This window comes from Panthera tigris, chromosome A3 (genome assembly GCF_018350195.1).
Source record: "Panthera tigris isolate Pti1 chromosome A3, P.tigris_Pti1_mat1.1, whole genome shotgun sequence".
Lineage (NCBI taxonomy): Eukaryota > Metazoa > Chordata > Mammalia > Carnivora > Felidae > Panthera > Panthera tigris.
Genome location: NC_056662.1, coordinates 107,044,578 through 107,072,049, shown reverse-complemented (window position 1 = coordinate 107,072,049; position 27,472 = coordinate 107,044,578). Strand labels below are relative to the sequence as shown.

Here is a 27,472-nt window from a genome sequence, read left to right as displayed (position 1 = left end):
CTATGCCTGAAACCACAGCTACTTTGTCCATGAAGCCGCTGAGCAAGGGTGGGTGGCCAGGGAAAAAGGGAAGGCACAGGACAGGCGATCTCCCACCTGCGTACTCAGAACCTCCTCCACGGTGGTAGCTTTTGTGGCCATTCTAGTGTGACACAAATATTCTCCCATAGACCGGGCCCAGCTCGGAGACGTCCATCCCGTTCTTTTTTCCCAGACCTTCTTTCGTGACGCTGACCGTCCTTTCAACCTGGGAGTCACTACCACGACATGGTTAGCATCTGCCTCTCAGGCTCTCTCTCCTTTTCAGGAAAAGTGTACCAGGTGGACTGCTCCAAGTTTGGCTCCCTGAGAACATTTCCTTTCCCCATTGTCTCTCAGCCCCAGTGGAGCTGGAGAGCCCCTGCAGTTAAATTCCAGTAGTTTCCAGCAAAATTTGCAGGACCGTCCGCAAACCAGATGTGACTTTTTTCCTCTTTGGCGAACGGCTCGGTGTGGATTCCCCCACGGGAACACGGCGGTGAGGGAGGGGAGCGGCGCAGAAGTCAGGAGGCACATGGCAGGATAAGGCGCCGACTGTTCCTGTGGCTCATAAGGCCCATCAGCCATGGTGCTCGTATACACCCCTTCCATCTGATGCAAACGTGCTGGTGGGCTGGGCTCACCGAACTCTGGTGTGGCGGGTCAAATCACTCCCAGTTAGAGGCGCCTGGGTGGCTCCGTCAGGTAAGCGTCCGACTTTGGCTCGGGTCATGACCTCACGGTTCGTGAGTTCGAGGCCCCACGTTGGGCTCTCTGCTGTTGGCCCAGAGCCCGCTTCGGGTCCTCTGTCTCCTCTCACTCTGCCCCTCCCCCACCCGTGCTCTCTCACTCTCTCTCCCCCAAATCAAAATGCACATTAAAAAAAAAAAATTACTCTGAGTTCAACATGGGCAGTTTAGGTCCCAGGGTCACCTAGTGCCCCGTGGTCAAGCCCTCAGGGGCCAGCCAAGAGTTCTTTCTGAAAGGAGAATAATTACTTGCACGGGAGAGCTTGGCTTTGCTCCAAAAGCTAAGAGGCGACAGCTATGCTTCCCCTATTAGGACTTGCTGCAGGCTCTGCACAGCGGCCAGGTGGGTCACAGGCTTTCTGAGCACGGGGTCATAAGGACAAGTATGCAGAGCTGCTCGCAGGGGGCCTGAGCCAGCTGGAGAGCTCCCTCCCTTGCACGAGGCTCCATTAAAAGTAAATGAGTCAGAGCAGCAAACCCGAGGGTGACATCGATTGCCTTCTGTTGCCAAGGAATTCCGCGAGGCCTCCGTGCTTCTTTGTCCTTAATGGCACGAATCGTTGCAGTTCCTACAAAGGAAGAACTATTGCTTTTGTTTGGCCATTTTGGCAGGAAGGGGGAGCCCCGGGAGGATGGCATCTTGGCCCTCCATTAACAGACGCCATGCTTACCCCCATGCTGTGGAAGCCATTGTGGGGTTGCTGCATTTGCTGAGGGCACCGTTCCAGGTACAGAGGCAGGATCTGAGGAAATTACCACATAATTTCTCACTGGGAAAACTGAAGCAGGCAGAAGAGAACTTCCACAGCCCTACCACCGCCACATCCGCCCCCCTCCCAGCATCTGCTCCCACTTACAGTCTGTTCTACAATGCGTGCTTCTGTAATAGGCATTAACTCAAATATTATTGCTAGGTGGGGGATGATGTCACTATAATGGGGAAATTGGGTCGGTTCCTAAGTGATGTTTCCCCCATTAATATTTTGTGCCATCAGATAAGAGCAGCTGAATGTGGAGACACCAGTGGAATGAGCTGAATGAGCAAACTGCCGAAGAAATCAGGTACTTTACATGAGCCCTTTTCACTGCATCTTCTTATTGGGGCCGTTGGGCTACAGGTTCCGTCTTGGAAGTGCTTACTGTGTACATATCTGCTTCTACCCTTCCTTCTGCCAAATTCTATCAAGCTGCCTTTGCCTTCTTCTTGGAAAGGCGAAATCCTTTATTTACTGATGTACAGCTGACCCTTGAACAACAGGGGTTCGAACAGCAGGGGACCACTTTTACGTGACAGCAAAAGCCACAAGGCATTTATTTACAACTGCCCACCTTGGTCTCCTTGGGAGCAAATCAAAGGCGAAGGGTACAGAGGTCATGGCTGCTGCCCTCTGAGTATTTGGTGAGGCCATCAAGGCCATCGGCAGACCCCGGGGGCCCAGGACCAGGCAAGGCTGCCGGTCCCCCGTGTGCTGACAGGGTGGCTGGGCAAAGGGCCCCGGCTGGTGGGCAGGAGGCTGGGCTGAAGCAGAAGACCATTTCTGGAAGGCGGGGAGAATGCTGTAGGAGCTTAGCCTGGGAAGTCTCGCCTTGGTCCTCCTGGCTCCTGGCTCCAGGACTGGGGCCTCTGCTGGGCCAGGTGCAGACCCCCCCCTGCGGGACGGTCACAGGGTGGAGAACACCTGCAGGGAGACAGGGCAGCTGTACTGTACTTGGCCAATGTCGCTACCCACAGGTCTGCCCTCTGGCTGCTGCTGCTGAGCCAAGGCCACCAGGCTTCGACCCTCTGCTGCCACTGCACTTGACCTGCTCACCCAACCAGCCTATACTTTTGTTTTCAATAAACACACCTACAGTGCTGCAAATGCGTTTTCTCTTATGACTTTCTGAATAACGTTTCTTCTCTCTAGCTTACATTCATATACGAATCCAGTGTAAAATGCACACCAAAAAAATATATGGTAATCAGTTATTTATGTTTTCAGTAAGGCTTCAGTTCAACAGTAGACTATTAGCAGTTAAGTTGTGGAGGACTTGGAAGAAATTATATGTGGATTTTTGACTGGGTGTGGGTCAGGGCCCCCTAACCCCTGTGTTGTTCAAGGGTCAACTTTATTAGGAATGCAACATGTTCTTTTAAACTATGTTAATTGGTGTTTTTGTTGGTATGCAATTTCCAAAGTCGGACAGGTTTGAAATGGTCTGCCCCATATTTCTTCCGTGAATTCTGTTATTTTTAGTGCATGAATTTGAGAATAAGAAATTTTCAGGAGCACATTTATCACGTTATTGCAGAAATGCCTGTGTGCCGCCTTCCCACTCGTAACCATGGAGAAATTATTCATGCTCTTATCGAACGCTAATTCCCCCATGTGTGGAATGTATTCCAACCCCCTTTTCAAGGACACTGCTCCAGCATTTATCCTTTTCCTACCTCATGAATTTTTTGCCTTTCTCGGAGCAGTTTCTTCAATATGAAAAACATGTTGCTGCTTCTCCCATCTTAAAAAAAAAAAAAAAAAAAAAAAGTCTTGATTCCACATCCCTAACCCACCTACTAACTCCATTCTTCGCTCCCTTTTCAGCAAACTAGTTGCAAGAGTTGTTTGTACTCATTACCTTCAGCTCTTCCCCTATTTTCTCTTAATTCCAACCCAGGGTGACTTTGCTCCTTCCACACTCCACCAAAACTCCCATTGCTAAATCCAAGGGTCGATTTCCAGTATCTTATCTAGCAGTACTTAATAGGTCACTTCCTCCTCCAGACCCTTTGCTCATTTGCCTTCCAGGCAACCACTCCTTTTCCTCCTGCCTCACTGGTTATTCCTTGTCAGTCTCCCTTGCAGACCCCTTCCCTTCTCCTGACCTCTTAGTGTTGGAGGAACCCCTGTTCTTCCTTCTCCTCCATTTAGTCCTTCAGCGATCCCATCCAGTTTCATGGCACCAATATGCTGAAAATCCCCAAATTTATATCTCCAGGGCAGAACTTTAAGAACTTTGGACTCTTGTATTCAATTGCCTACTCAACACCCCCACTGGGATATTTAATGCGCATCTCAAAAGTCAGCAAGTCTAAAAATGAGCTTCTGCCTTCTCACACCCAACCTGCCCCCTCTGCAGCCTTTCCCCATCAGTTGATGGAAACTGCACTGTTCAGGTTGCTTGGCCAAATATCTTAGAGCCACTCCTGTCTCCTCTCCACCTATCACACCACACATCAAACACATCCGCAGATCCTGCTGGTTTAAGAACCAAAATATATTCAGTATCTAGCTGCCTCTTACTGCGTCTACTGCCACTGCCCTGGGGCAAGTGACCATTTTCTCTTGTCTGGATTATTGCAAAAAACTCCCAATGGGTCTACTTTCACCTTTGCCTGTCCACAATACAGTTGTCACAGTGATTCTGTAAAATGTAGGTTAGATTTCTACTTGTTCAAACCCCTCCAATAGTTTTAAGTCAAAGTCAGTCCTCCTAGAAGCCTTTAAGACCCCCTTTGGTCTAACCAGCCACCACCACCTGCCACTCACGTATCTCCAACCTCTCCTTCTCCCCCTCATTCACTCTGCTCGGGCTAAATTTCCTCTCTGCCGCTCCTCAAATACATCAGGCAGGCTCTTGTTTTACGGCCTTTGCAACTGGCTGTTCCATGTGCCTGGTACACTCTTCCACGTCCTTCAAGTATTTGCTCAACTCCCATATTCTCAACGAGGCTTGATCTATTTAAAAATGGAAGGCACTTCTATCCCCATCCTCCTGTGTTTCCCAAACCTTTGCTCTACTTTCATTCCCCCAAACCCACACATATCACCTTCTAAGCCATCAAATAAATTATTCATTATGTCTACTGTTTCTTACCTGTCTCCCCTACTAGACTGTTGTCCTCTGAGGGCAAGTATCTCTGGTTCACAGATGTGAACAATGCCTTGGCAGATAATAGCTGTGCAATAAATATTTGTTGTATGAGTATGTGATAGGCTAGGTCCTGCTGGGGTTACTGTGAATTGCTTTCAGATCAGTAAGGTAGTAACTAAGTAAATTTCACTTATCACAGGTGCTCCACTAGCCCCAGACTGATTGGTGGGCCTAGCTTGATACTGGGCCAAGGTTACATGCCACACCCTAGCTGGAAAATAAGTTTTCTGCTTCTGCTTTGGAGAGGTGGGATTCACAAGGTGAGAAATTGCCTAAACATGGAAAGGTTGTTCACACAGTACTAAAGCAGCCAAGAACCCAAGTCACTACTTTATTGAAAAAAAAAAAAAAAAATGGAAACCATATTTGCATCAACTTTCTATTAAGAAGATTTTCTTCTCAAGTTGTAAACACAAGGAATGCATTTTATTTAAATAAGAGAGAGGTGACATTTAAAAACATTTATTAATGTTTTTAGAAAAAGAGCAAACTTTATTTTCTATCATGTTGGAGGATACTGGCTGGATTCTTATTGCTATTATTCCCATTAATGTTTTACATTATAAAATGGGACATAAAAAAGGGACATATGGGACATATAAAAGGTATTGCAAATAAAAATTATTTTCATTCCAATGGAGAAGAAAATTACCGGCTTAAAAATCAAGTTTAATATCAAAAGAAGTAACACATCGAAGTTTCCACATTTAAAAAACTTTGATAGTTGGGGGCGCCTGAGTGGCTCAGTCAGTTAGGCATCCGACTTCAGCTCAGGTCATGATCTCACGGTTGGTGAGTGCCCCGCATCGGGCTCCGTGCTGTCAGCTCAGAGCCTGGAGCCTGCTTTGGATTCTGTGTCTCCCTCGCTCTCTGTCTCTCAAAAATAAATAGAAATGTTAAAAAAATTTTTTTTTTAAAAACTCTGATAGTTAAAATATCATCAACCTTGTGATGAGTGCAATATACTTTATGTGAACCTCTGAAAATTTGTGTTCCAAGTTGCAGCTCCTTCTCAGAAACTGCAGGCGGGGCACAACTCCTCACATTCCAACAGAATTCAAAGTTTGAGAGTTCTTTAGTAGGAATATTCATTCACTGGTCTTTGGCAACTTTCAGCTCTTTCCAGGATGAAGCTGGAACTCGTCCAGCAGCCATGCCTCCTGACCCCAGGGGAGTCTGCTTCCCTGGAACTCTGTGGCCCCATCAAGATCCTATGACAACTACCTTCGCGGCTGTACGGCTGGCTGACACGGCGAGGACTCGAACCGGCTTGCAGTAGCGAGGCTGCTAGAGTCCCAAAGAGTGCAACTTCCTATATTTGCATATGAATGCATCTGTTCTCCCAAGGCTAACTTTGTGGCATTCCACTGGCACTAAAGAGCCAAAGGGTGGTGTTTTGTCTAAGCACTCCTGGCTACTGGCTTCCAATGAAGATGACACTGTCTCTGATGTGCCAGTTTTTCCTCCAGGCTTCAAGCACTTTTTGATTGAAGGTTCACCTGTGTGGCTGTCCTTGGAATTCAAAGGGATGCTGCTCTGTTCGCCATCTTTAAGGCGCCTGTGGTGCTCTTCGCTAAGCAACAATACAATGGCTCCGCCAACGTGAAGCACCCTGTGACAAAAAAAAATGGTAATTGGTATGAGTACTTCTTTCTTTTTAGACAACAAACAATCCCACTTTATTTAAAATATTTGGGGTTTTTAATTTGAAATTTAATTTTATCTATTTAAACACAAGGATTTTGATAATTAGGTAGTATCTTCCATAATGCATATTCATTATAGTAATTATGGAATCATGAGCACAAATCTGCTTTAATTATCTATTTTTACTCTACTTAAAAGGCAAGCCTCAAAGTAATTCATAGTCACATTCTAATAAGTGATTGTACAAAGGAAAAGGCGGATGAAAGAATCCTATAGAATCAGCATACACTAGGCTGATGGCAGAAGAAAAGCACCAGAAAGAGTGAGGACGTGGACCAAGGAATGACAACGGGGAAGCTCAGAAAGGGAAAAGGGGAGGCCTCGGAATGTCAGCCTGTTGAGGAGAATTGCTCAATCACTTGACCAAATTCTGCAGAGCACTTCTGTGTGGAAAAAGTGATGCCCAACCACAGTCCTCGGAGTTGCTAAAGAGATTACTGAAAGCGGGAGAGAGGCGAGTGGAGAGTTACAGAGGCTGGCGATGCCACCCTCCAGGCAAGTACGAGGTCCCCTGGGAACACATGAACTGGGTCCCAAACGTGCACCATGAGTTAAGGACAAGCGGGACCAAGTCAGGCCAAGTGACAGAGAGGGGCTGGAGCGAGGCAGGGAGCTGGAGGCAGAAAAGCAGCAGAAAGGAAGAAGTGAGGAGGAGGAGGCACTGAAAGAAATTCAGCGTGAGGGTGAATCAGAGGGGTGGGAGGAGGAGGGAGGAAAAGAGGGCTGTCTGGAATATGCTGAGGGACCTCAGGGACAGGCCAACATGAGCTCCAATCCACAGTTGGATATACAGCCTGGAGGCGATGAGACCAGGGCTCCAGGTAGAGATTTCGGAGCTGTCAATAGCACACGGTAGATATAGCTGTGATGGTGAATGACATCACCTGGGGAGGCAGGTTAGCGTGAGAAGAGAAAAAGGGCCCAGGAACAGAGGTTTCACAGTTAAGGAAGGAGAGAGGAGGGACGGGCCATGGAACAAAATCCCGGGAGAAAGTCTGGACAACAGTGATGGCATGGAAGCGAAAGGTGCACACTTTCAGGGCGGGAATGGTCTCCACAGTGTCTAATGCTACAGGACGAACAGGTGACTAGGATTACAAGAGGTCCTCAGTGAACCTGGGGACAGCAATCCTAGTTGAGGACACGAGAAAATGCTGGTCTGCCAGAATCGAAGGGGGACTGGAAGGTGAGGAAGCAGAGATGTCAAGTGTAGACTCTTCTTTCAGTAAGTTTGGTTGTATAGGTACGGAGACAAGGTGACAGCTAGAGGGTCAAGAGTTAAAGGGAATCTCCTCCACACCCAACAAAGATATCAGGAGCTTAAGTAGCTTTCCCTCATCTAAAAAATCAGTGAATCAAGACAAGTTTGTCTCCGAACTCCACTATATCAGGCTCCACTGCCTATATAAAACCTCCAACTATAAAAAGTGAAAAATCAAACCATAAAGGCTGTGGGCAGGTGTCAAGGAAGCGCGGTCATAGGAGTTCCTTATGTTCAAATACATACACTTTTCAACTGATCCTACTGAGGCATTGAAATTATGGGGGGAATCTTGAATATCTTCTGGGAAGTTTCAGGTTAAATATAAGTCACTGCTCACACATATTAGTATTTCACTATGAGTTGGCTTAATAGTGTGGCTGGTGAATTACCTACTGGGCACAAAGGCTGCGGGTATTAACACAGGCTGCAGGACAGAATCACCTTGGGAGTTGTTAAGAAATACACCCACGTTCTACTCTAGACCCATTAAACTGGAGGGGTGGAGAATGAGCATCACTGTTTTTCAAAAGCCCCTGAAATGATTTTAATATGAAGTCAGGGTTGCAAAATCTTCTTGAGGGGAAGGTGTTATCAGGCAGAAGGGAGTGCAGGCCTGAATTATAGGTGGTGCCCAGAAAGAGATCTCAGGTTAGGTAACTGTGTGACAGGGGAAGTTGCTTAGAAATAAGATAATCCAAAAAAAGTGTGGAGCATCCAGTTCACAAGATGGAGGTGAGACGGTTCTTAGTTGGACTTAGACTTCATGTCAAGTCTTCATATAAAGTTAAGTCTTTAATTTTCCCTACAGAATGTCAGCCTTGACACTGAATTTTCTCCATCCAAAACCCATGGCTCATTTTTTCTATCGGTGACATTATTTATATACAGGTTCTTGACCATTTACGTTGTCTTGCTCTATCAAATGTCCAACTGAGACAATTTAATGAATTGACTTCTTGGTCATATCTATTTATTCCTCCATGTGTTCTAGGTTCTCTCCTTTACCAGCTTAAATGATCAGAAAAATATATATTCAGGCTTCACTGTTTGAACTTCTCAAAGAAATACTTTCCTTGAATTATATTCCCTGAGGCCAACCTTAGACACCCTGACATGAATGACGACACCTCTAAATTTTCATTTTACAATCAGCAGTGTTGTAGCCTCTCTAGGATACTGAATGCTCCTTATGTGAATTTTGTTGTGGGGCTTAGTAGCTGTGATCTTGAGAAAGTTCATCTTTCTGGGTCCCAGTTTCTCATCTGTAAAATGTGGCCGATTAACACATTAGGAGGCAGGGTTTTGGTGAGGTTTATAATATGTAAATTACCTACCTCAGTGATTAAAATATAGGTCACTAATCCAGATACTCAAATTTTAGCCAATAATGAAAACTCAGTACCTTTCTTGGAAAAAAACTTAATATAGTGTAAGATGATACGGAATAACTATTTCAGTGATAACCTTCTGATTTGAAACCTTAGAAAATTTAAGTATAAAAACTCTGGGAAATTACTAAAATGCAATCAAATCTTAGCTGAAGAACTAGGATATATTTCAGTTAAATGACCAATAACTCAAAAATCATGAAAATAAACTCAAAACTTACCTCTCCATTTCTTGTAGAATGCTTTTGATGTCTTCCCCTAACTTAAACTTTTTCCCAAATGGAATGTCAGAAATAATAATATCGACACTCTCTGAAGGCAATGGCAAGTCTGAAACACAAAAACCAGAGAAACCCGTTACATTAAGTTCAAATATTTACAACCTAACTATGAGAAAACTGAAGTATGGAGAATTATTTTTGCATATTAAGTACAATTTAGGGTTGCTAACATTGTCTCCAAGAAATTATAAGTTCCTGAAAGGCTTTTCAACTAAAAAATAAATGATAAAGTTATTAGATTCTGTTCTTTGAAAATTGTTTTTTCTGTTATGATAAAATATGACATAAGTTAAGCAAAATCTTAAATTAATCAGAAAATTGAATTCTCTAAACATATTACATGAATACAAAGTTGCCAGACCCAAGAAGAAACACATTAAATTGTCTAGAAAAAACTTTTACAAATTATATGCTCTTTCATTTCCTTCTTCATACTTACATATAAAATTTTGTGTATATCTATGTGTTTTTAAAAGGGAGATGATCTTAGCTTTCACTGAAATTTTAAAGGAGACCCAAAGGTTAAGAACATTGACATAAATCCTAAGGCTAGAGAAAAGGCTAAAAAACGAATCAACAAAATGAACATCATTACTAAACAAAATTAAATGTAGTATTTGATTACTGAATCTGAATTTTTTTCTCATCTTTACATTTCTCAGAAATTAGCTTCCCAGAAGGTCATACACATAATCTTAACTTCCACACTTTCTGAGTGTACTTTTCACTTTCTACTTATTTTACTTCCCACCCATCATGTAAATTAGTTGTATATTCATAAGGTAGATGTCCCAATTTTCGTTTTTTGAATAGCATTTAACTCTGTAAGAACAGAATACAATTTAAATAACCTCTGCTCTTCTAAATACCATATACATTTTTGTTGGCTGGAAATTTAAAAACAAAACAAAAAATCCCATTATCGGGGAAAGTCTAAGGAACACTTGAAGATCTTTCCTAGTTCTAACCCTTACTTGAGATTAGTAGAAAAAAATAATAGGTTGTCAGAAAAAAAGGCTCAGGATAATATTCTTTTAAAGCTAGACATGAATTCTTTTTTTTTTCCAGGTCATATTTTAGCTTCATGCACTTAGTTTTAGGATGTTGCTACAGGACACGTACATTTAAATACCGTTTCTATACTTTATGCAGGGCTACTCAAGGTAAATGTACCGTGAAGGCAATCATGGTTATCAGATGTTTTATACCGGAGAAACCATGCAGTAGTTGACTCTAGAGTTTGAGTCCACATCTTTCTTTTGCATTCACACACACACACACACACACACACACACACACACACAAGCTGCCCAGTTTGGTCAGGTTTGGTAACATTTTTTTTTTCTTGTCAGTCTCTATTTTTATTTGCAACTTTCCTACTCTGTATTATATAATTTGCTAAACTGCTTTAAATAATTTTAGAAGTTGAAGGAATAAACTTAAATGGAATAATTTTTTTTTCAAAAAGTTCTAGAACTAAGCGATGCTATCTTACAACAGAGCATAAAACAAGTTTTTGCTGATGTGTCTGAGAGTGCGGGCAGGCCCTGCTATTAGACGGCTTGCATCTGGCTCTGCCACTAACCAGCAGTGGGACTTCGGGAAATGACTGCTTTAGTTTCCTCGTCTGTAAAGTGAGGTAAGGGTACCTATCGCAGGGTCCTAACAAGTGAGGTCACTTATGGAAAGCACTCAGGACAGTGCCTGGCACCCAGTGAGCACTCGATGACTGTGGTGATTATGTACAATGTCCTCTCTGGGTGTACAGGCAGATGACAGCCAGGTGGAGACCGGCGGGCCAGAATCCTTCAAAGCAGCTCTGCAGAATCCTTCTCACGGCTCCTCAAATGCCCAGCAGGGCCACCGCTTCCAGGTGGGCCTCTTTCCTGCTCTTCCTCCAGCAGCGGTTCTCAAGGCTGCAGCCATCCCTCCTGCGCAGCATCCCCAGGAGACACCGGCAGCATCAGAATCTCCTGGGAACCCTAAGTGCAAAGTCTTGCTCCCTTCATCCCAAACCTACTATGTAGTGCGTATCAGAACTGACCGGAGGGTTGGTAGAACACAGACCGTTGGCCCTACCTCCTGAGTTTCTGATGAGGAAACTCCTGAAATCATGAACACCTGACCCATAATTTTCAACGCATTAAATCTTTTCAATTATTAAATGCCTTGAACGTCCTGTGAACAAAGAGTTTGCTTGTAGCTAAGGAGATAAGATTCTGAAATAGAAACATAGCTCAAAACAAATATATAAAACTCATCCCTTTTGTACGACTCTGCAGGATGACTCAAGAACATGAAAAAAATGTAAAATACTGGTGTATCTTGAACAAAAGAACTGCTCTATTTCTCCCTCTTGCCAGAAGAAAAATGGGTAAGAACTGCTTAAAACTCAGAATTATGGCTCTAATATATTTTCTTCCAATAGGTTTTAAGAGCCTTCAGGATATCTTTTTGTGCATTCATTTATTTTAAAGTTTATTTATTTATTTGTTTTGAGAAAGACAAAGACAGTGTGAATGGGAGAGGGGCTAAAAGAGAGGGAGAGAGAGAATCCCAAGCAGGCTATACACAGCCAGTGCAGAGCCTTATGTGGAGCCCGACATGAGGCCCGAACTCATGAGACCATGAGATTGTGACCTGAGCTGAAACCAAGAGCTGGATGCTTAACCGACTGAGCCACCCAGGTGCCCCTATTTATTTATTTTTAAATGTTTATTTTGAGAGACAGTAAACGTGCACAGAGAAGGGGCAGAGAGAGAGGCAGGGAGACAGAGGATCCGAAGCAGCCTCTGCGCTGACAGCAGAGAGCCTGATCCGAGCTGGATGCTTAACCAACTGAGTCACCCAGGTACCCCTATGGATTTTCTTTTCGAAGCATCTGATAACCCTGAAACAAAACTGGCAACGTTTAACTGTCTGCAAAGGTCTTCTACTAATGGAACCAACAAATTAATAGCTATAGCTTCATTTTGTTTATGTACATAAGAAAACTTGGTATTGAAGATGAGCAAAATTAATTTAGAATAGTCATTTGATCTAAATGAAAAGTCATGCTTTACAGAGTGATAGTTAAATGCGTTTTCTTTAGCTGCATTTGATAAATGGCTGTCTTTGGGCTCTGTCCCCTTAAAATACCTGCAGTGTTTTGAAATAAATGCTACACACTTCTATACACAGATCTATTTCATTTGGTCAGTGATATCACCATGGCCCTCCCAGCGGATGATAAATGTCAACAAACATTTTACTTAAGATATGTGTTCATCAGCTTTCTTACAAAATGGCAACTCTGTATTCACTTTTTCATTAAACGTATGCTTTTAAGAACTTATTAATGCTGAAAAAGTTTGTTTCAGAATACAAGTGTTGCCAAACAATAAGAAAGGATACCATACGATAAACTGTAAGGCCACTGTACCAAAGAAAACACTCAATATGGTAGGCTTCTTATCCCCTATTTCCACATACTTTACATACACCTAACCCATCACTTCCCACATTTCCTTCTGATTTCCCAAACACGGAGCCTGGCAGCTTCATGAATCTTGCAAAATTCGGCACAGGCCACAAGATACGTGGATGGAACACCAGAGCCCAGGCCAGCAAGGGCAGGATAGGAATTAGAGAAAAACACACTGATACGAAAGAAAATGCAGCCACTACATTACGGGCAGCTTGTGGGTGTACTGAAAAAGCATGCCTTATTCCTACAAGGGTGGAAATGAATAACACCTAAGAACAAAGCACAGTTGTTGGCAATAAGCTTGTTATAAATTCTCACTGAAGTAATGTGTGACAGGCTATAGAATGTCTAATTGAAAGGAGTGAAAACATTCCTTTTCTCACCTGTCAACAATTTTGTCATTTTAATTAATTTATATACGTGTTTCTTTTGCTCAAATTTGTATATATTACAGCTCTCCATCTTATCCTAGGAATGTATATGTATCTGTAGATTAACAGAAAACAAAGCCTAGCCAATGACTAATTAGTTCCCAAGATAGCCTGTAACATAATACTCATTTGGTTCCAAATTTTCTTAAGTAAAACTTAGGAATAAACACATGCAATTCCTGCATATTAAAGGATCATCTCTTTTTATACTAGTAGAAAGTTGTAAGGTGAAAGTTACTAAAAAGGTAGAAAAGATATAGTCATTAAAGCTCACAAAGAGAACAAAGATAGTGATTCTGCAGAAACAAATCACAACGGGAATATTACTAACTTCCCAGACATCTCCATGTTTACAGAGGTCCTTAATCATGCTGCGTGTTAGGCAATGTGCTCTGTGTGTTTATGTGATAAATCCTCAGCACAGGCTCTATGAAGCAGGGATTACCTTCAGACTCTAGATGATAAAATACAGAGGTCCAGGATATTGCTGAAGGCCACAGAGTAATGAAACAATGGTGGAGCCAGGATTTATACTTGGTCTGTTTGATTCTGAAGTCTTTACATGCTCTTACTTACTACAGTAAAAAGATGTGAAATCCTCACACCTGTGAACGTCGAACAATTCATGGGTCTCCCCACTCTAAGTTGTGTTTATGATTAAAGCTTTGAAACGTAAAACCAAATTAGCGAAGAAAAATAAACACTTGGATCCAGCTACAATTCCACCTCTCAAGCAGAGATGTGTTATGAAGGGCGAATTATTAGTTAATATTGGCCCCTTTGCACACAAGATATATATGGTTCCCTCTAGACTGAAATTTAACATTAAAAGGTTAGGATGATGAAACAATTTAAAATAGATGGTTTATTCTTTCCTCCAGAGTGTTACCCTGAAAACAATTAATTTGCAAAAGAAAAATCTACAAATGACGTAATGTGAAAAATGTTTTATCTCACTAGGAATTAAGGAAGAGTAAGTCTGAAAAATGTATCAAATTTGCAGTTTAAAAAAACTGCAATAAAATGATAATATCTCGTCTTGACAATGGTTTAGGGAAACGTGCACTTACAGCAGCAGCTGGCGTGGAGAAACCACGCCCAACTTCTATTCCCAAGTGCTTTCCCTTCTCTATTTATCCTCATTCCCGAGGTGATCTCCTGGATTTAAACGTTATCTATGCTGCTGATGCCTCACCTCTCCCCTAAACTCCAGATCTGGGGGTGGGGCTACTAACCTGACATCTTTTCCACTAGGTGCCTACTGATCACGTGGAATTTAACAGGTTCCAAAACTCCAACTGGTTCCCCAGCAGTTTGCCCCAACTCCGAGGGTGGCCACCCCACCCTCCAGCTGCTTAGATCGTCACTCTTGTTCTTTCACATGCCACATTCAATCCAACAACACATCCTGCTCACTCCACCTTCAAAAATTATGCACCTGACCTCTTCTCAACACCCCCACGAATAGCACTTTGGGCCAAACCACCATCATTTCTTACCAGATTATCACACTAGCCTGTACTTAGTTTCTTTGTTTCCTGTTTCCATCCTGTACTTAGTTTCTTTGTTTCCCGTTTTCCATCCTCCCTGCTGTAGTCTATTCTTGACATGGCAGTTAGACTGATCCTTCCAAAAACTACAATTTATTTGACTCCTTGGTGCTATAGAGAACGTTGTTTTTAACACTTTTATTATTATTATTATTTTTAAGACAACTGTGCCTTTTGCTTGTTTTTAAAGTGAAATCTTGTGGGAAAAGCCCCCCCACATGAAAACAGATAAAAATGGAGTTGTGGCGGAGGTCAGACGGACAGCTCAGTACTTCCTTCCCAACGCGCCCGAGGCTCAGGAGATAGTAAAGGGTTTGAAAAACCACCATGCTGCAACAGCTGATGAAGCCAGTCCAGTCCTCTTGCAAGTACCCCCCTCCCCCAAATAGCTTTCTGAAAGAAATTAGAGTTCATGAAAGCTGATTTCGGCCTCATCACCCCTTAGTTTCCTCTGGAAACCCGCGTCTTATCCCATTAAAAACCTCGACAGAAAGGTTGAAAAAACAGTCGTTGGCAGCAAACGACTCTGAGATCTCAATCAACAATATACCATCTTGTTGGGATGAGCATTGGGTGTTGTATGTAAGCAATGAATCACCAGAATCCACCCCCAAAACCAAGAGCACACTGTACACATTGTATGTCAGCCAATTTGACAATAAATTATATTTTAAAAAATTAAAAAAAATAAATAAAAAAACCCCAAAACCCCAATACACCTTCTCCTCTGGGGCTGCTTTACTATGTTTTTACCCATAGTTACCCTAATATCTTCTTCTTGATACTCTATTATTCCTCCACTACATTAAAAAATTTCTTTAAAAAATTTTTTTTAATGTTTATTTATTTCTGAGACAGAGAGAGAGACAGAGCATGAGTGGGGGAGGGGCAGAGAGAGAGGGAGACACAGAATCAGAAGCAGGCTCCAGGCTCTGAGCCGTCAGCACAGAGCCTGATGTGCAGCTTGAACTCACAGAACACAAGATCATGACCTGAGCCGAAGTCGGACGCTCAAGCGACTGAGCCACCCAGGCACCCCCACGTTAAAAAATTTCTAAACAATTATTTTGTTCCTCCAGATTATAGGTTTAACACTGGGACCATCTACTAAGAGAATGCCATTTTCTTAGTTGGGAATTAAATGTGCTCGTTTCTAAGGGAGAAAGATGTACTAGGGGAAGGGGAGAAACTAAGGAATGTAAGACTTGTCTAAAATGGTCTAAACACCATTTTAGATGGATGGCTCTTAGGGAAATATTATTTTGATTGGACTCAGTAGAGTTGATTCCTAGTCTGTTTGTCACTGCTGATTCCCCAACAGGTTTCCCTCTACCTCACAGGGTGACCAACTATCCTGGTTTGCCCCAGACTTGCCTAGTTTTAGCCCTGGAAGTATTGGTTTAGCAGACAGGGATGGCTGGTAACCTCATTCCTATATACCACAGGACTACTGTCCAATGTGAGGCAAGAGAAAGATAAGATAATTCAGAACATTTCAGTTTATCTGAAAAAAATCCAAAGAAGGTGATGATGATGATGATGATTCTGTCCTCTTTATTTTATCCCTATATTAAGTGGTCTGTGGTTATGATATGAGAACAGTTCACATACAACAAACACATCTTAAAAAGGCACTTGTGGGCCACCTGGTTAAGTGTCCAACTCTGGCTCAGGTCATGATCTTGTGGTTTGTGGTTTGGATCCCTGCATTGGGCTCTGTGCTGATGGCTCAGAGCCTGGAGCCTGCTTTGGATTCTGTGTCTCCCTCTCTCTCTGCCCTTCCTCTGATCACACTCTGTCTCTCTTTCTCTCAAAATCAACTAAACATTAAAAAAAAAAAGGGCCTTTCACTTAAATGCTTAGGGATACTATATAAATGTTGGTACTAATAACCTTTTGAAAAATAAGTTATAATTATAGTATTGGAAATTAACCAAGTATTAGCTCCAAAGAATTCAACATATGGAAACATTTACATACGGAAAGTGAATTTTGTTTAATATTATGATTCTAAGTATACTTACATATGTTCATTTTCCCAAATGTTTGCATTTTTTATATCTTACCTATAACAGAAACTTGAAGTAACTCAATTTTATTCTTAAGGCCTGCAGCTTTCAGATTGTCATATGCACCTAGTAACTGTGAGTCACTGACATCAGCACCCACATAATATACATCCTATGAGGAAAGAAATTCATATTTTAAGTATAAATAAGACTATCAGACATTTTACATAGTTAAGAAAACCTACTTGCTTTTTCTCAAATAAATGAAAATGAATTTAATAGATTTCTTAATTCAGGTTAAAACAAATTTGTAGTATTTCTTTAAAATGATATTCAATAGTAAAAAATTAGAAGTTTTTGTTAATTTTTAGAAACTATTAGTATATTTTCCAGTAACAAATGCCTAAAGAATTTGGGGATTATCATAATCTGCCATGACTAGTTATTGAAATTGCTCACATTTTCCTAAATTCCCTAAAATACGATTTCCTAAATAGTTGTTTAAGAAATGAAAGTGATTTAATTAACCCTTCATAATCCATTTTGACAACAGTACATAGCAACTCATGTAGTCAAAACTAATACTCCTGAATAGACAATCTACTTCTAAATAACTGGTCAGTGAAAATACATATAATGATTAAACATACTGCTTGATTTACCAAACGTGAGTACTTACGGGCCATTCTTTAGCAGCTTCCAAAAGTATTGTTCCGAGTCCACACATTGGATCTAAAACAAATGCACCAGCCTGCAGACAGAAATACTGATTTGTTATTATTCAGTCTATCATAATATATATTATAAAAGAAACCTAAAACTTGAGGAATCAACATTTCAAGAGCAGAGATTCCTTTTTACACTTTATTAGGAATTTCAGGTGGTCAAAGCCACAAGATAGGTGTATGCTCCACATGTATGAAGATTAGGAAGGTCACTGGTGTGGCCAAAGCACAGTGAGTGAGATGGAAAATGTGGTGTTCACATTAGAGATAGGCTATTCCGTCAAGATGCACTGGGTTATGGGGCGCCCGGGTGGCTCAGTCGTTTAAGCGTTCCGACTTCAGCTCAGGTCATGATCTTGCAGTCTGTAGGTTTGAGCCCTGTGTCAGGCTCTGTGCAGAAGGCTCAGAGACTGGAGCCTGATTCGGATTCTGTGTGTCTCTCTCTCTCTGCCCCTGCCCCACTCACATTCTGTCTCTCTCTCTCTCAAAAATAAATAAATAAATATATATATAAAAAAAAGATGGACTGGGTTATGCTGCATGTAGTAACAATCCCCAAATCTCAGAGGTTGAAAACAACACATAGCTAATGCTACATCTCCACAGAAGGACATCTGGGGCTTCTGGAAGCCAAACTCATGAAGTGGTCACCATCCAGAGCCCTGCCATCAGAGGGGAAAAAGAAGCATGACAAATCGTATACTTTCCTAAAGGTGCCATCTAGAAATGAGACACATTACTTCCACCAACATTTAACTGGCTAAAGCATGTCAGTCACATGACACACGCAGTTTGAAGGGGCAAAGAAAGTGTAATCCTACTTGTGCCTGGGAAAACAGGAAATTTGGAGAAAAAACTAATTTTTCCCGTTATGGGGGAGGGATGTCTCATTACATCACATCTTGTAGGTACAGTAAGGATTCTGGTTGCCTTCTGAAGAATGGGAAACGACTGGAAGGATCTGAGCAGAGGAGTAACAGGACATTACACTTCAAAGGTCTCACTCTGGCTGCTCTGCTGAGAATGGACCAGAGAAGGGTAAGAGTGTTAAAAGGGAGGCTAGTTAGGGGACACCGGCAAGAGATGATGGTGACTTGAATTAAGAGTGGTATTGGTACAAGTGATGAGAAGTGGTTACATTCTAGATATATTTTAAAGGTGGAGCCAATGGGATGGACTGGATGTGGAATGTTAAAGAATGACAATAGTTGGAAATGACTAAAGGTTTTGACCTGAGCAATGGGAAGAATGGACTTCCCTGTTACTGAGATGGGAAGAGATGGGGAGGAGAAGCTTTGAAGGAGACGGGAGTACGGTTCTGGACAGGTTAAATTTTGAGACGCCTCTTAGAGCAAGTATGGATGTCAAGTGATTTGTTGAACATATGGGTCTGGAGTTCAGGGGAGAGGTTCAGGCTACAGACATGAAGTTGGGAACACTCAGTGTTAGTCATAAACGATAGATATTTAAAGCATCAGAACTGCATGAGTCATCGAGAATGTGAGAGAAGTTAAAAAAGAAAAGTCTATGGGTTGGACCCTGGTGATCTCCTAAGTATAGATGTTGGTAGATGAAGATTCAGCCTTGCATACTGACAGCAGCACATACTGATGTAGGAGGAGAACCAGAGCGGTGTTCCAAAAAAAGTGGAGAAACATGTTTCAACAAGGAGAGTGATGACAGTATCAAAGTGCTAACAGGTAAGTGCGATGAGCAGTGTCAGTGGCGTGTTGGTGATGACAGCCTGACGGAAGCGGGCACAGGAGACAGGGGACGGGAGGAAGTGGCGACACCAAATATGGACAACTATTTTTAAGAGTTTTTCTGTAAGGGGAAGCAGAGAAGGAGCATGTGGGTTCAGGAAAGGGCTATTTTCTTAAATTACAAGATACTAAATCAAGTATATGTGCTGATGGGCATGCGCAGCAGAGAGAAAGTCCTCGAGTGGGCACGAGGTGATGGAGTCCGGTCCCCAAGCACTGGAGTGAAACAAGGACAGCTCCCTTGTTGTGATGGCGATGAGGCAAAGCATGTGGGTGCAGGTTCCAGCATGCTGGTAGATTCGGTGAGGAGAACCCGCTGACGTTCTCTGCTGATTCCAGTATTTAAGTCAAATAAGGAGCAGGAGAGTGAAAAGCGTGGGCAAGGAAATGACTGTCATGGTAGAACGTAGAATCCAAGCCGTGAAGCAGCGATGAGGACGGGTGAGGAGCGATGGAGGGTGGTGAGGGCAAATGACTAACCCCCTGCGGGGGCTAAGGAACTGTGTGGCAGGGCGCCAGAGGAGCTGAACGGGAAGGAGGAAGGGGCTAAGAGCAGGGTTCTTGAAATTGAGATTCAGCCTCTGGGCACGATGAGGTACAGGATCTGAGCAGGGCAGATCGTCAGAGGTAGGGAAGCCAAGACACTAAAGGGTCAGGTTACAGAGCGGATTCTGACATCATAAAGAACTATGACAGGCATAGTGGCCTATACTCTGTTAGAAATGATAGAAGAGAGGTCTGCCAACGACTGGGATAACTTCCCGGCACGTGCTTCAAAGGCACAGAGAGGTTCTGGGCAGAAGAGCAGAGAGGCTCAAGCTGACACCTACCACCTCCAGGCCCTTGGTCCCTTGATAGGTCTATAGAGGAAGCAGAGCCCTCAATGGACAGCCAGGTTTCGGTCAGAGCCAGAGGACACCTAATGGAAAGAAACACAATGTCCTTCAGGAGAGGGAAAGCTCCAGCAGGAAATTCTAAGGAGAGTATCCTACGGATGCCCCCACGAAGGGGCGGCAAGTAGAAAGAATTTAGTTAAAATTTAGTCAAAAATAACAATGGTATGAGAACTAATTTTTATGAAGATCTTGATATGTGTCAAACACTGTGCTCTTCCTCTCTCCAACATGGTCCTCGCTGAATGAGGTAACCTGACCTTAGTATCTATAAATGTCTTTACGTTATCATAGGACCTTGTCTTGCTGTGACATTTGGGTACACAGGCAGAAACAGACAAGTATTTCTGTGTGCTTATATTAATAACTAAAACTTACAGAACTTGGTTTCCCTTATTAGGATTTTTTTTTGTTTTATTTATTTATTTAGAGAGAGAAAGCACAAGTGGGGAAGGGGCAGCGAGAGAGAGGGAATCCCAAGCAGGCTCTACACTGCCAGCTCAGAGCCTGATGTGGGGCTTAAACCCACAAACCACGAGATCATGACCTGAGCTGAAATCAAGAGTTGGACGCTTAATTGACTGAGCCACCCAGGGGCCCCTTCCTTTTGAGGATATGTAGGAAGGAGAACAGTGTGTGGTAAACATGAAAAATATCTAACATGCTCATGTTTACATGTCAGTGCTAATAGCATTGGCTTACCCAAGGTTGAACTGTCTACGCACTGCTCTGGGTACCATGCTCCCTAGAGGGGACTGGATCAAGGCTGAGTACTGGGATCGTTCACACTGTGGGTCTTTACTAAACTCCTCCAAAACAACTGTGCTGTGCTACTTCTTACATGCTTTAACATTCCGATGCTGGTGGTCACATTTAGAGAAACATTCCTTACTCTCGGTTCTGGCAAGGCAAACTGACAGTAAGGGAAAATTTTAACAAGCATCATCTTTGGATATATTTAATTTACTTTTCTACTTTTCGGACAAATGGATGTTTATATCAAGATAAAGGTAACATTTCAAATTTGTACGTGGTTATATAAATTTATATTTATATAATACACACACACACACACACATATATACATGTTGTTATATAAACTGTGGTGAGATCACTGGCGTTTTGGTAACTCTCTCCTTAGACTAAAAGAGATTTGGACTAAAGATTAAAATCAAATAACAAAGAAAATCATGGATTCTGGGAACATGATAATCTTAAAGCAGCTTTCTTCTTTTCTCTCACCTCCAAGCTCTTTACTTCCCCTGAGCCCAAGTGATGCTCAGACCTGGAGGCAACTAATGCCAAGAGAAGCCCTGGGCTTGGTTTGGGTCCTGGAAGAAGGAACTCCATGGGGCCTCTTTGCCAAGGCTGGATGGGGGATTAGAGACGAGCACTGGAGCCCAGACGGGGAAGTCACTGCAACCGGGGAGAATCCGGTCTTCAGAGATCTACAGATGTGCCGGGAGACCAGTGAACAGAAAAGTGTTCACCTAGAAAAAGTTTTCAGCACGGCTGACAGATTCTCCTTCCACTGCCAAGCCCGGTAGTGCCACAGATCCACTTGCCTTGTAGCACTTTTAGGATTTTAGCCATTTCAAATATTTTAGTAACCACAATTGACCCCCAGTGAGCCAAAAAAAAAAAAAAAAAAAAAAAAAAAGGTAAATCTAAAGGGTAGGGGTCCACCAGTAGTGAGAGAGTAAACGGACAGAACAATCTGAACATACATCTAATGAAATAGAACTCCTGGAGGAGACAGGTAAGTATCTGAAGAAAAGAGGTAAGGGCTTCTGGAGATATTCAGATGTAGTACACACACAACTTTTCAAAGCTAAAAAACAATGATTTCTAAGCTAAAACACTCCAATGAATAAAGGAGAACATGATTCTATGACTCCTGTTATAGCCTGGAAGATAACATTCAAGAATAAGTCAAAACGTAGACTCAAACTATGGAAAGACGGAAACCATGTTCTGGAGAGAGGATAGGCAACTTGGGAGACTAGCTCCAGGAGGCTTAACGTGTTTATAATCTCGGAAGCAGGAAAAGAAAGTAGTTTAAGGTAAAAGCCACTAAAGCAAAACAGCCGGGACAATAATAATTAAATAATGAAAGAAAGAGTGCCTGAGCCAGAGAAATAGTAACAATAACTTTTGTAATTATTACAGTTACTACTGGCATAGCAGCAGGGAATACTTAAACACCTCCTATATGTCACACACTGTTCTAACCATTTGATTCATGCTAATTCACTTAATCCTCACATGATCCTAGGAGGTTGTTATTTTCATCTCGCAAATGAGAAACTGAGGCACGCAGATGTTAAATATAAATATCTTGCCCAAAGTTTTCTAGGAAGTGGTGTAACCAGAATTAGAACTCAGCTTGGGCTGAATAGAAAACACACATATGTTAAGTATATCCTGCTAATATGCCCAAACTTTGGAGGATTAAAGAGAAAAGTCTTACAAGCCCCTAAGCAGCTCTAAAGGAAAAGGAAATCCTACTGGCACATACCACTCACCTGGAACACAGGAAACTAAATGACAAGGGGACAGCGTCTACAGACCTCTGAGGGCAGGGGACTGACACAACTCTTAAAGCCAGCCAAGATGGGTCTGTACCCCAGGATGAAAAACAAATTTGAGGCTGTATAGGAATTTCTGACTATGTATTACTTGGACACCACACTTGAAGAAATTGCCTAAGAAAAGACTTTGACCAAGTGACAAATAAACCAGAGCAGAGACCTCAAACAGGGAAGAACAGTGGGGAGGAATGATACACCTTGGAACACGTCTTTGCTTATACGAAAAAGTGTGTGTGTGTGTGTGTGTGTGTGTGCACAGTGATACCTTAATGACTAAGGACAGGCTGTGTAATGTAAGTGCTAAATAAGAACTTTTGAAACACAAGGGGTGTATTGCAAGGGAAATTCTTACATGTGATAAATAATTTACTACAATCTAGTAGTTGGGGGCTGATAGTGGAAGGGTGCAAAAACGTTTCAAAGGTCTCATTGTAGGGAGCAGTAAAGGGGGGTCAGGAGAAGAGAAGAAAAGTACTCAAGAGGCCTCATACTGTGCTAGGGAAGAGGGTAAGCTTAGAGTATTTGGGTGGTAAAAACAGTGTCCTGACACAGGAAAGAGTTGATATCTTGTTTTAAAGCAACAGCAGAGTCCCACGTGTCTAATTAAGAGAGCTGGCAACCTGAACCATTAGTGGAACAGAACAATAAAGTATAATTTCCAACCTCAAGGAGAGCAATGAAGTGATTATCAAGTAACTTGATCAAACCAGTAAAAACAAACAGTGTCAGAAGTTGTAAACAGAGTAAAATAGGAGGAACACAATCAAGTGTGTGTCATAAACACTGAATTCCCTCCCTGGAGGACAGGGACCATTGAATGGGATAAAAACAGAGCTGGGTAGGGGCGCCTGGGTGGCTCGGTCGGTTAAGTGTCTGACTTCGGCTCAGGTCATGATCTCGCGGTCTGTGAGTTTGAGCCCTGCGTCGGGCTCTGTGCTGACAGCTCAGAGCCTGGAGCCTGTTTCGGATTCTCTGTCTCTCTCTCTCTGCCCCTCCCCTGTTCACGCGCTGTCTCTCTCTGTCTCAAAAATAAATAAACGTTAAAAAAAAATTAAAAAAAAAAAACAAAAAACAGAGCTGGGTATTCGTATAAAAAACAAAACAACAAACAAACATACAAACAAACACACTGAAAACAAAGCTGAAAATAAAGCAATGGCAAAGAAATGCAGCAAATGCAAAGAAAAAGAAAGGACTAAAAAACCATTAATAAGACACAATGAAATTTAAGTTTAAACTCACTAATCAAGATAAAGAGAACTTTATGTGACAATGAAAAGGCACCATTCCTGATGAAACAGTAAGTCATAAATGTGCATATACCAAACTAGACCACAGCTGACGACTAGCAAAAATGCAAATACGGTAACATGATGAGATTTTGAAATACCTCTTTCAGAATCGTGCAGATAGTAAAACATTAATATAGCAGACATTTGTTGACTAAAAAATAAAATTACTTTCTTATGTCCACAGAACATTCACAAAAATTATCAAGATCTTGGTCACAGAGAAAAACTTAAATTTTAAGAAGTGGAGGATTTACAGACCACATGATTGTGCCATGAAAGATTAGAAATCATAAAAACGCAGCTATCTTTGGACTCAGCATTTTCATAGCCAGAACACTCTCAGAAGTTCAACGATATATAAAAATATCGCTGTAGCAGTTCAGAAGTGTAATGGCAAGAGAAAGAGAAGGGTAGAAGAAAAAGAGAAATGAAAAGAAGGGAAAAAACAAACAAGCAACCAAGATGCCCATCAATCAGTTGATTACGGAAAGGACCTTGCTATCGTAAGATGAAAACACTTCCTCACCTGAATTTCAGCCAGAGAGGCCAGTGCCCATGCTATGGTAGACCTCAGGCCTGCTGTCTTGATGTAAGCTCGGCTGGCCAAAGGAATCCTACAAAGAAAAGAACCTGATGACGTACCCAACATTACTGTATGTTAAAGAAAAGTGTGATATAAACAAACTGATTAACCTGTCGTATCTGTGACCTCCTCTTTATATATTCATCTAACATACACTAAGTTCCCCTAAGTTACAGAATATTTTAACCTTATGACAAAAATCCCTTTTTTCATTGGCACCTCGTCTGACCAGCCAGTGTGGTATTTCAGAAAGGTACATTTGTAAGACAACTGAAATTTAAACTCTTAGGTATTTAACTTAGAAAAATCTAATCACATATGAGGGAAGTATTTCTCAAGTGTTAATATACTTCCCTGTCTTCCCATGTGGAATAGACCTTTTCTTGCTGGAGTCATCAAGAGGAACATACTGTGATAGAGATGCGGTATGGAAAGTAGGGCTGAATGGATGCTAACCCTTGAAATTTGTTTTCTAGAAAAAAATCCCTTTTGTAAGTTTGCTTTTTGCTCATTTGCATCTTTTCTCAAAAGATGAAATGAAGCATGACATTGCATTGTCTAAAATAATTTATGGAATGAAAGGCTGAAGCAGACATCTCCCAGATGAGTTCACTGGCCTCCATTATGTACCACCGCATACTTTATCCTTTGCTTCATTACTGCTACTATCAATGTTTCCAGATTTGATGGAGGTTTTCAAAATATTATTTCTATCTTTCCAATGTAATGAAAAAGCAAGCTTGATAAAAGCTATTACAATAACCTTAAGCATTCTTTTTTTACACCCTGCTTTGGGCTTACAGATGCATAAATGTGAGCTTAGGGAAAATGGGGTATTCCTATAGAATTTTTATAATCTTTGAAAATATTCCATGCCTAGAATCTAGAAAAAGGGTATCTAAATCACATTATACTACGTAAACAGGGATGTGCATACAAAATGTTTTTCATTAAGATGCCAACAATACCTACATGCTTCCAAGGAACTGGAAATCACTGTTTTCATCCAACTAGCTCTCTCTTCCTAAAGCATCTAGAAAAATACCTGTTATGTAAGTGTTCAACAGATATTTTGAAATAAGGAAATGAATCATTTGCATTTATTATTATATAGTACCCTGCAAGATTAGAGAGATACCTGAAGTAGATTTTAAAAACTGGAAATAGGGGTGCCTGGGTGGCTCAGCCGGTTAAGCATCTGACTTTGCTCAGGTCACGATCTGACAGTTCATGAGTTCGAGCCCCACATCGGGCTCTGTGCTGACAGCTCGGAGTCTGGAGCCTGCTTCAGATTCTGTGTCTCCCTCTCTCTCTGCCCCTCCCCCGCTCACACTGTCTCTCTCTCTCTCTCTCTCTCTCTCTCTCTCTCTCTCAAAAATAAACATTAAAAAAATAATTAAAAAATAAAAATAAAAGTTGGAAATACTCTCCCACGATAAAAGAATAATGGCAATAAAATTTGTAGAATGTGTAAACGTGAATTTTAAGAAATGTGCTGTATTTTCTATTTTAATAAAAACTCCAGATGCCAACAGACTAAGGGCCTGTGAAAATCATTTAATAATAGAAATAATTAGATATAATTTTTCAGTACGAATCATGTAATCAGTGCATGATTATAATCAAATCTTTTAGAGCTCTAACTGGCCAGATTAAATCATATGCGTTATGTACTAAAAAAACACTTTACTGGCTCAAGCAGAGAACTCTGATGCTTTGTCCTTAGCCCCGCTCTGTTACATCGATGTCTTATACTATAAATAAGAGCATAAAGTTCTTACTTTCACAAACTCTAAGGGACAAACCAGAAGCTTACAGAACAGTATCTACCTGAACACAGGGATTCCCAACACAGAGTAAATGTCATTTAGATGTATGAAGATCTGAAAGAACAAATAGAGAAGTTAGAACAGAACAGGAAATGCATTACCAAATACACTGACAATTTGAAAACTTCTATTCTGAAGCTGTATATAATCTAAATTTTATCTTTTATTTTACTTTTAATTTTTTAAATAATTTATATTAAAAAAATTCTAAGGCCTTGTTTAAATATATGGAAAAATGTCCATATGTAAATAAATAAAATGTAATAAATAAATAAATGTAAAAAATAAATAAATAAAAAATAAATAAAATAAATAAAATATATATTATTTTATTTTATTTTATTTTATTTTATTTTATTTTATTTTTTAATTTTTTTATTTTTTCATTCATTCTAAGAGAGAGAGCACAAGTCGGGGAAGGGCAGAGAGAAAGAGGGAGAGAGAATCCCAAGCAGGCTCCGCATTGCCAATGCAGAGCCTGATGCGGGGCTCAAACTCACAAACTGTGAGATCGTGACCTGAGCCGAAGTCAGATCCTTAACCAACTGAGCCACCCAGGTGCCCCACTATAATATTTTTTCTTGGGCACAGGCAAAGTAAATTTTCAGTACATTCCATAGGAAGATTCTGAGGATAGTTCATTATACAAGGTATTATATATGGAGAATCATGTTCTGAAGACATCTTGGGTTCTTTCCTCCCTGGGGTTCTCTGAATTATGACTGGGTCAGACTTTTCAGCATTTGGGGTTAGAGAAGACTTTCTAACCTTAATTCTTCCCACCTTAATTTTAACTTCAAATTGAGAGTTGAGGTCACACAGGATCATCATAGGCTACACATATTTCCAGGGTAACAAAATTTTCTTCAGGCCAAAGATATTATAGCAAGGGTAATGTTTTCTCTCTCCGTTATCCATGGGTGAGTTTCTTTCTCTCCATTACCCTTCTTCTGTTAGGCCACAAAGAGGATTTAAATGTCTCAAGTTATAATTAGTAGCCCAATTAAATTTTAAAAGTTAG

General features: G+C 41.4%; 1 protein-coding gene and 1 long non-coding RNA gene across 3 annotated transcripts in view; one reads left to right on the top strand and one right to left on the bottom strand.

The window, feature by feature from the left end:
- The first annotated feature begins 1,310 nt into the window (after positions 1-1,310).
- Positions 1,311-2,574, top strand: LOC107179642. Its single transcript, XR_001510298.2, has 3 exons — positions 1,311-1,495; positions 1,763-1,829; positions 2,500-2,574. It is a non-coding gene; the product is annotated as an uncharacterized LOC107179642 (long non-coding RNA).
- Positions 2,575-5,536: 2,962 nt separating this feature from the next.
- Positions 5,537-27,472, bottom strand: part of THUMPD2 (THUMP domain containing 2) — a 35,669-nt gene continuing 13,733 nt past the window's right edge. For both annotated transcript variants that reach the window (XM_042982108.1, XM_042982109.1), the window contains 6 exons: positions 26,453-26,505; positions 24,566-24,653; positions 17,455-17,526; positions 16,833-16,947; positions 9,260-9,368; positions 5,537-6,291 (listed from right to left, as the gene is read on the bottom strand). In XM_042982108.1, coding sequence (XP_042838042.1) covers positions 5,967-6,291; positions 9,260-9,368; positions 16,833-16,947; positions 17,455-17,526; positions 24,566-24,653; positions 26,453-26,505 — 762 coding nt within the window. In that variant the 3' untranslated portion in view covers positions 5,537-5,966. The remainder of the gene's footprint in view (positions 6,292-9,259; positions 9,369-16,832; positions 16,948-17,454; positions 17,527-24,565; positions 24,654-26,452; positions 26,506-27,472) is intronic.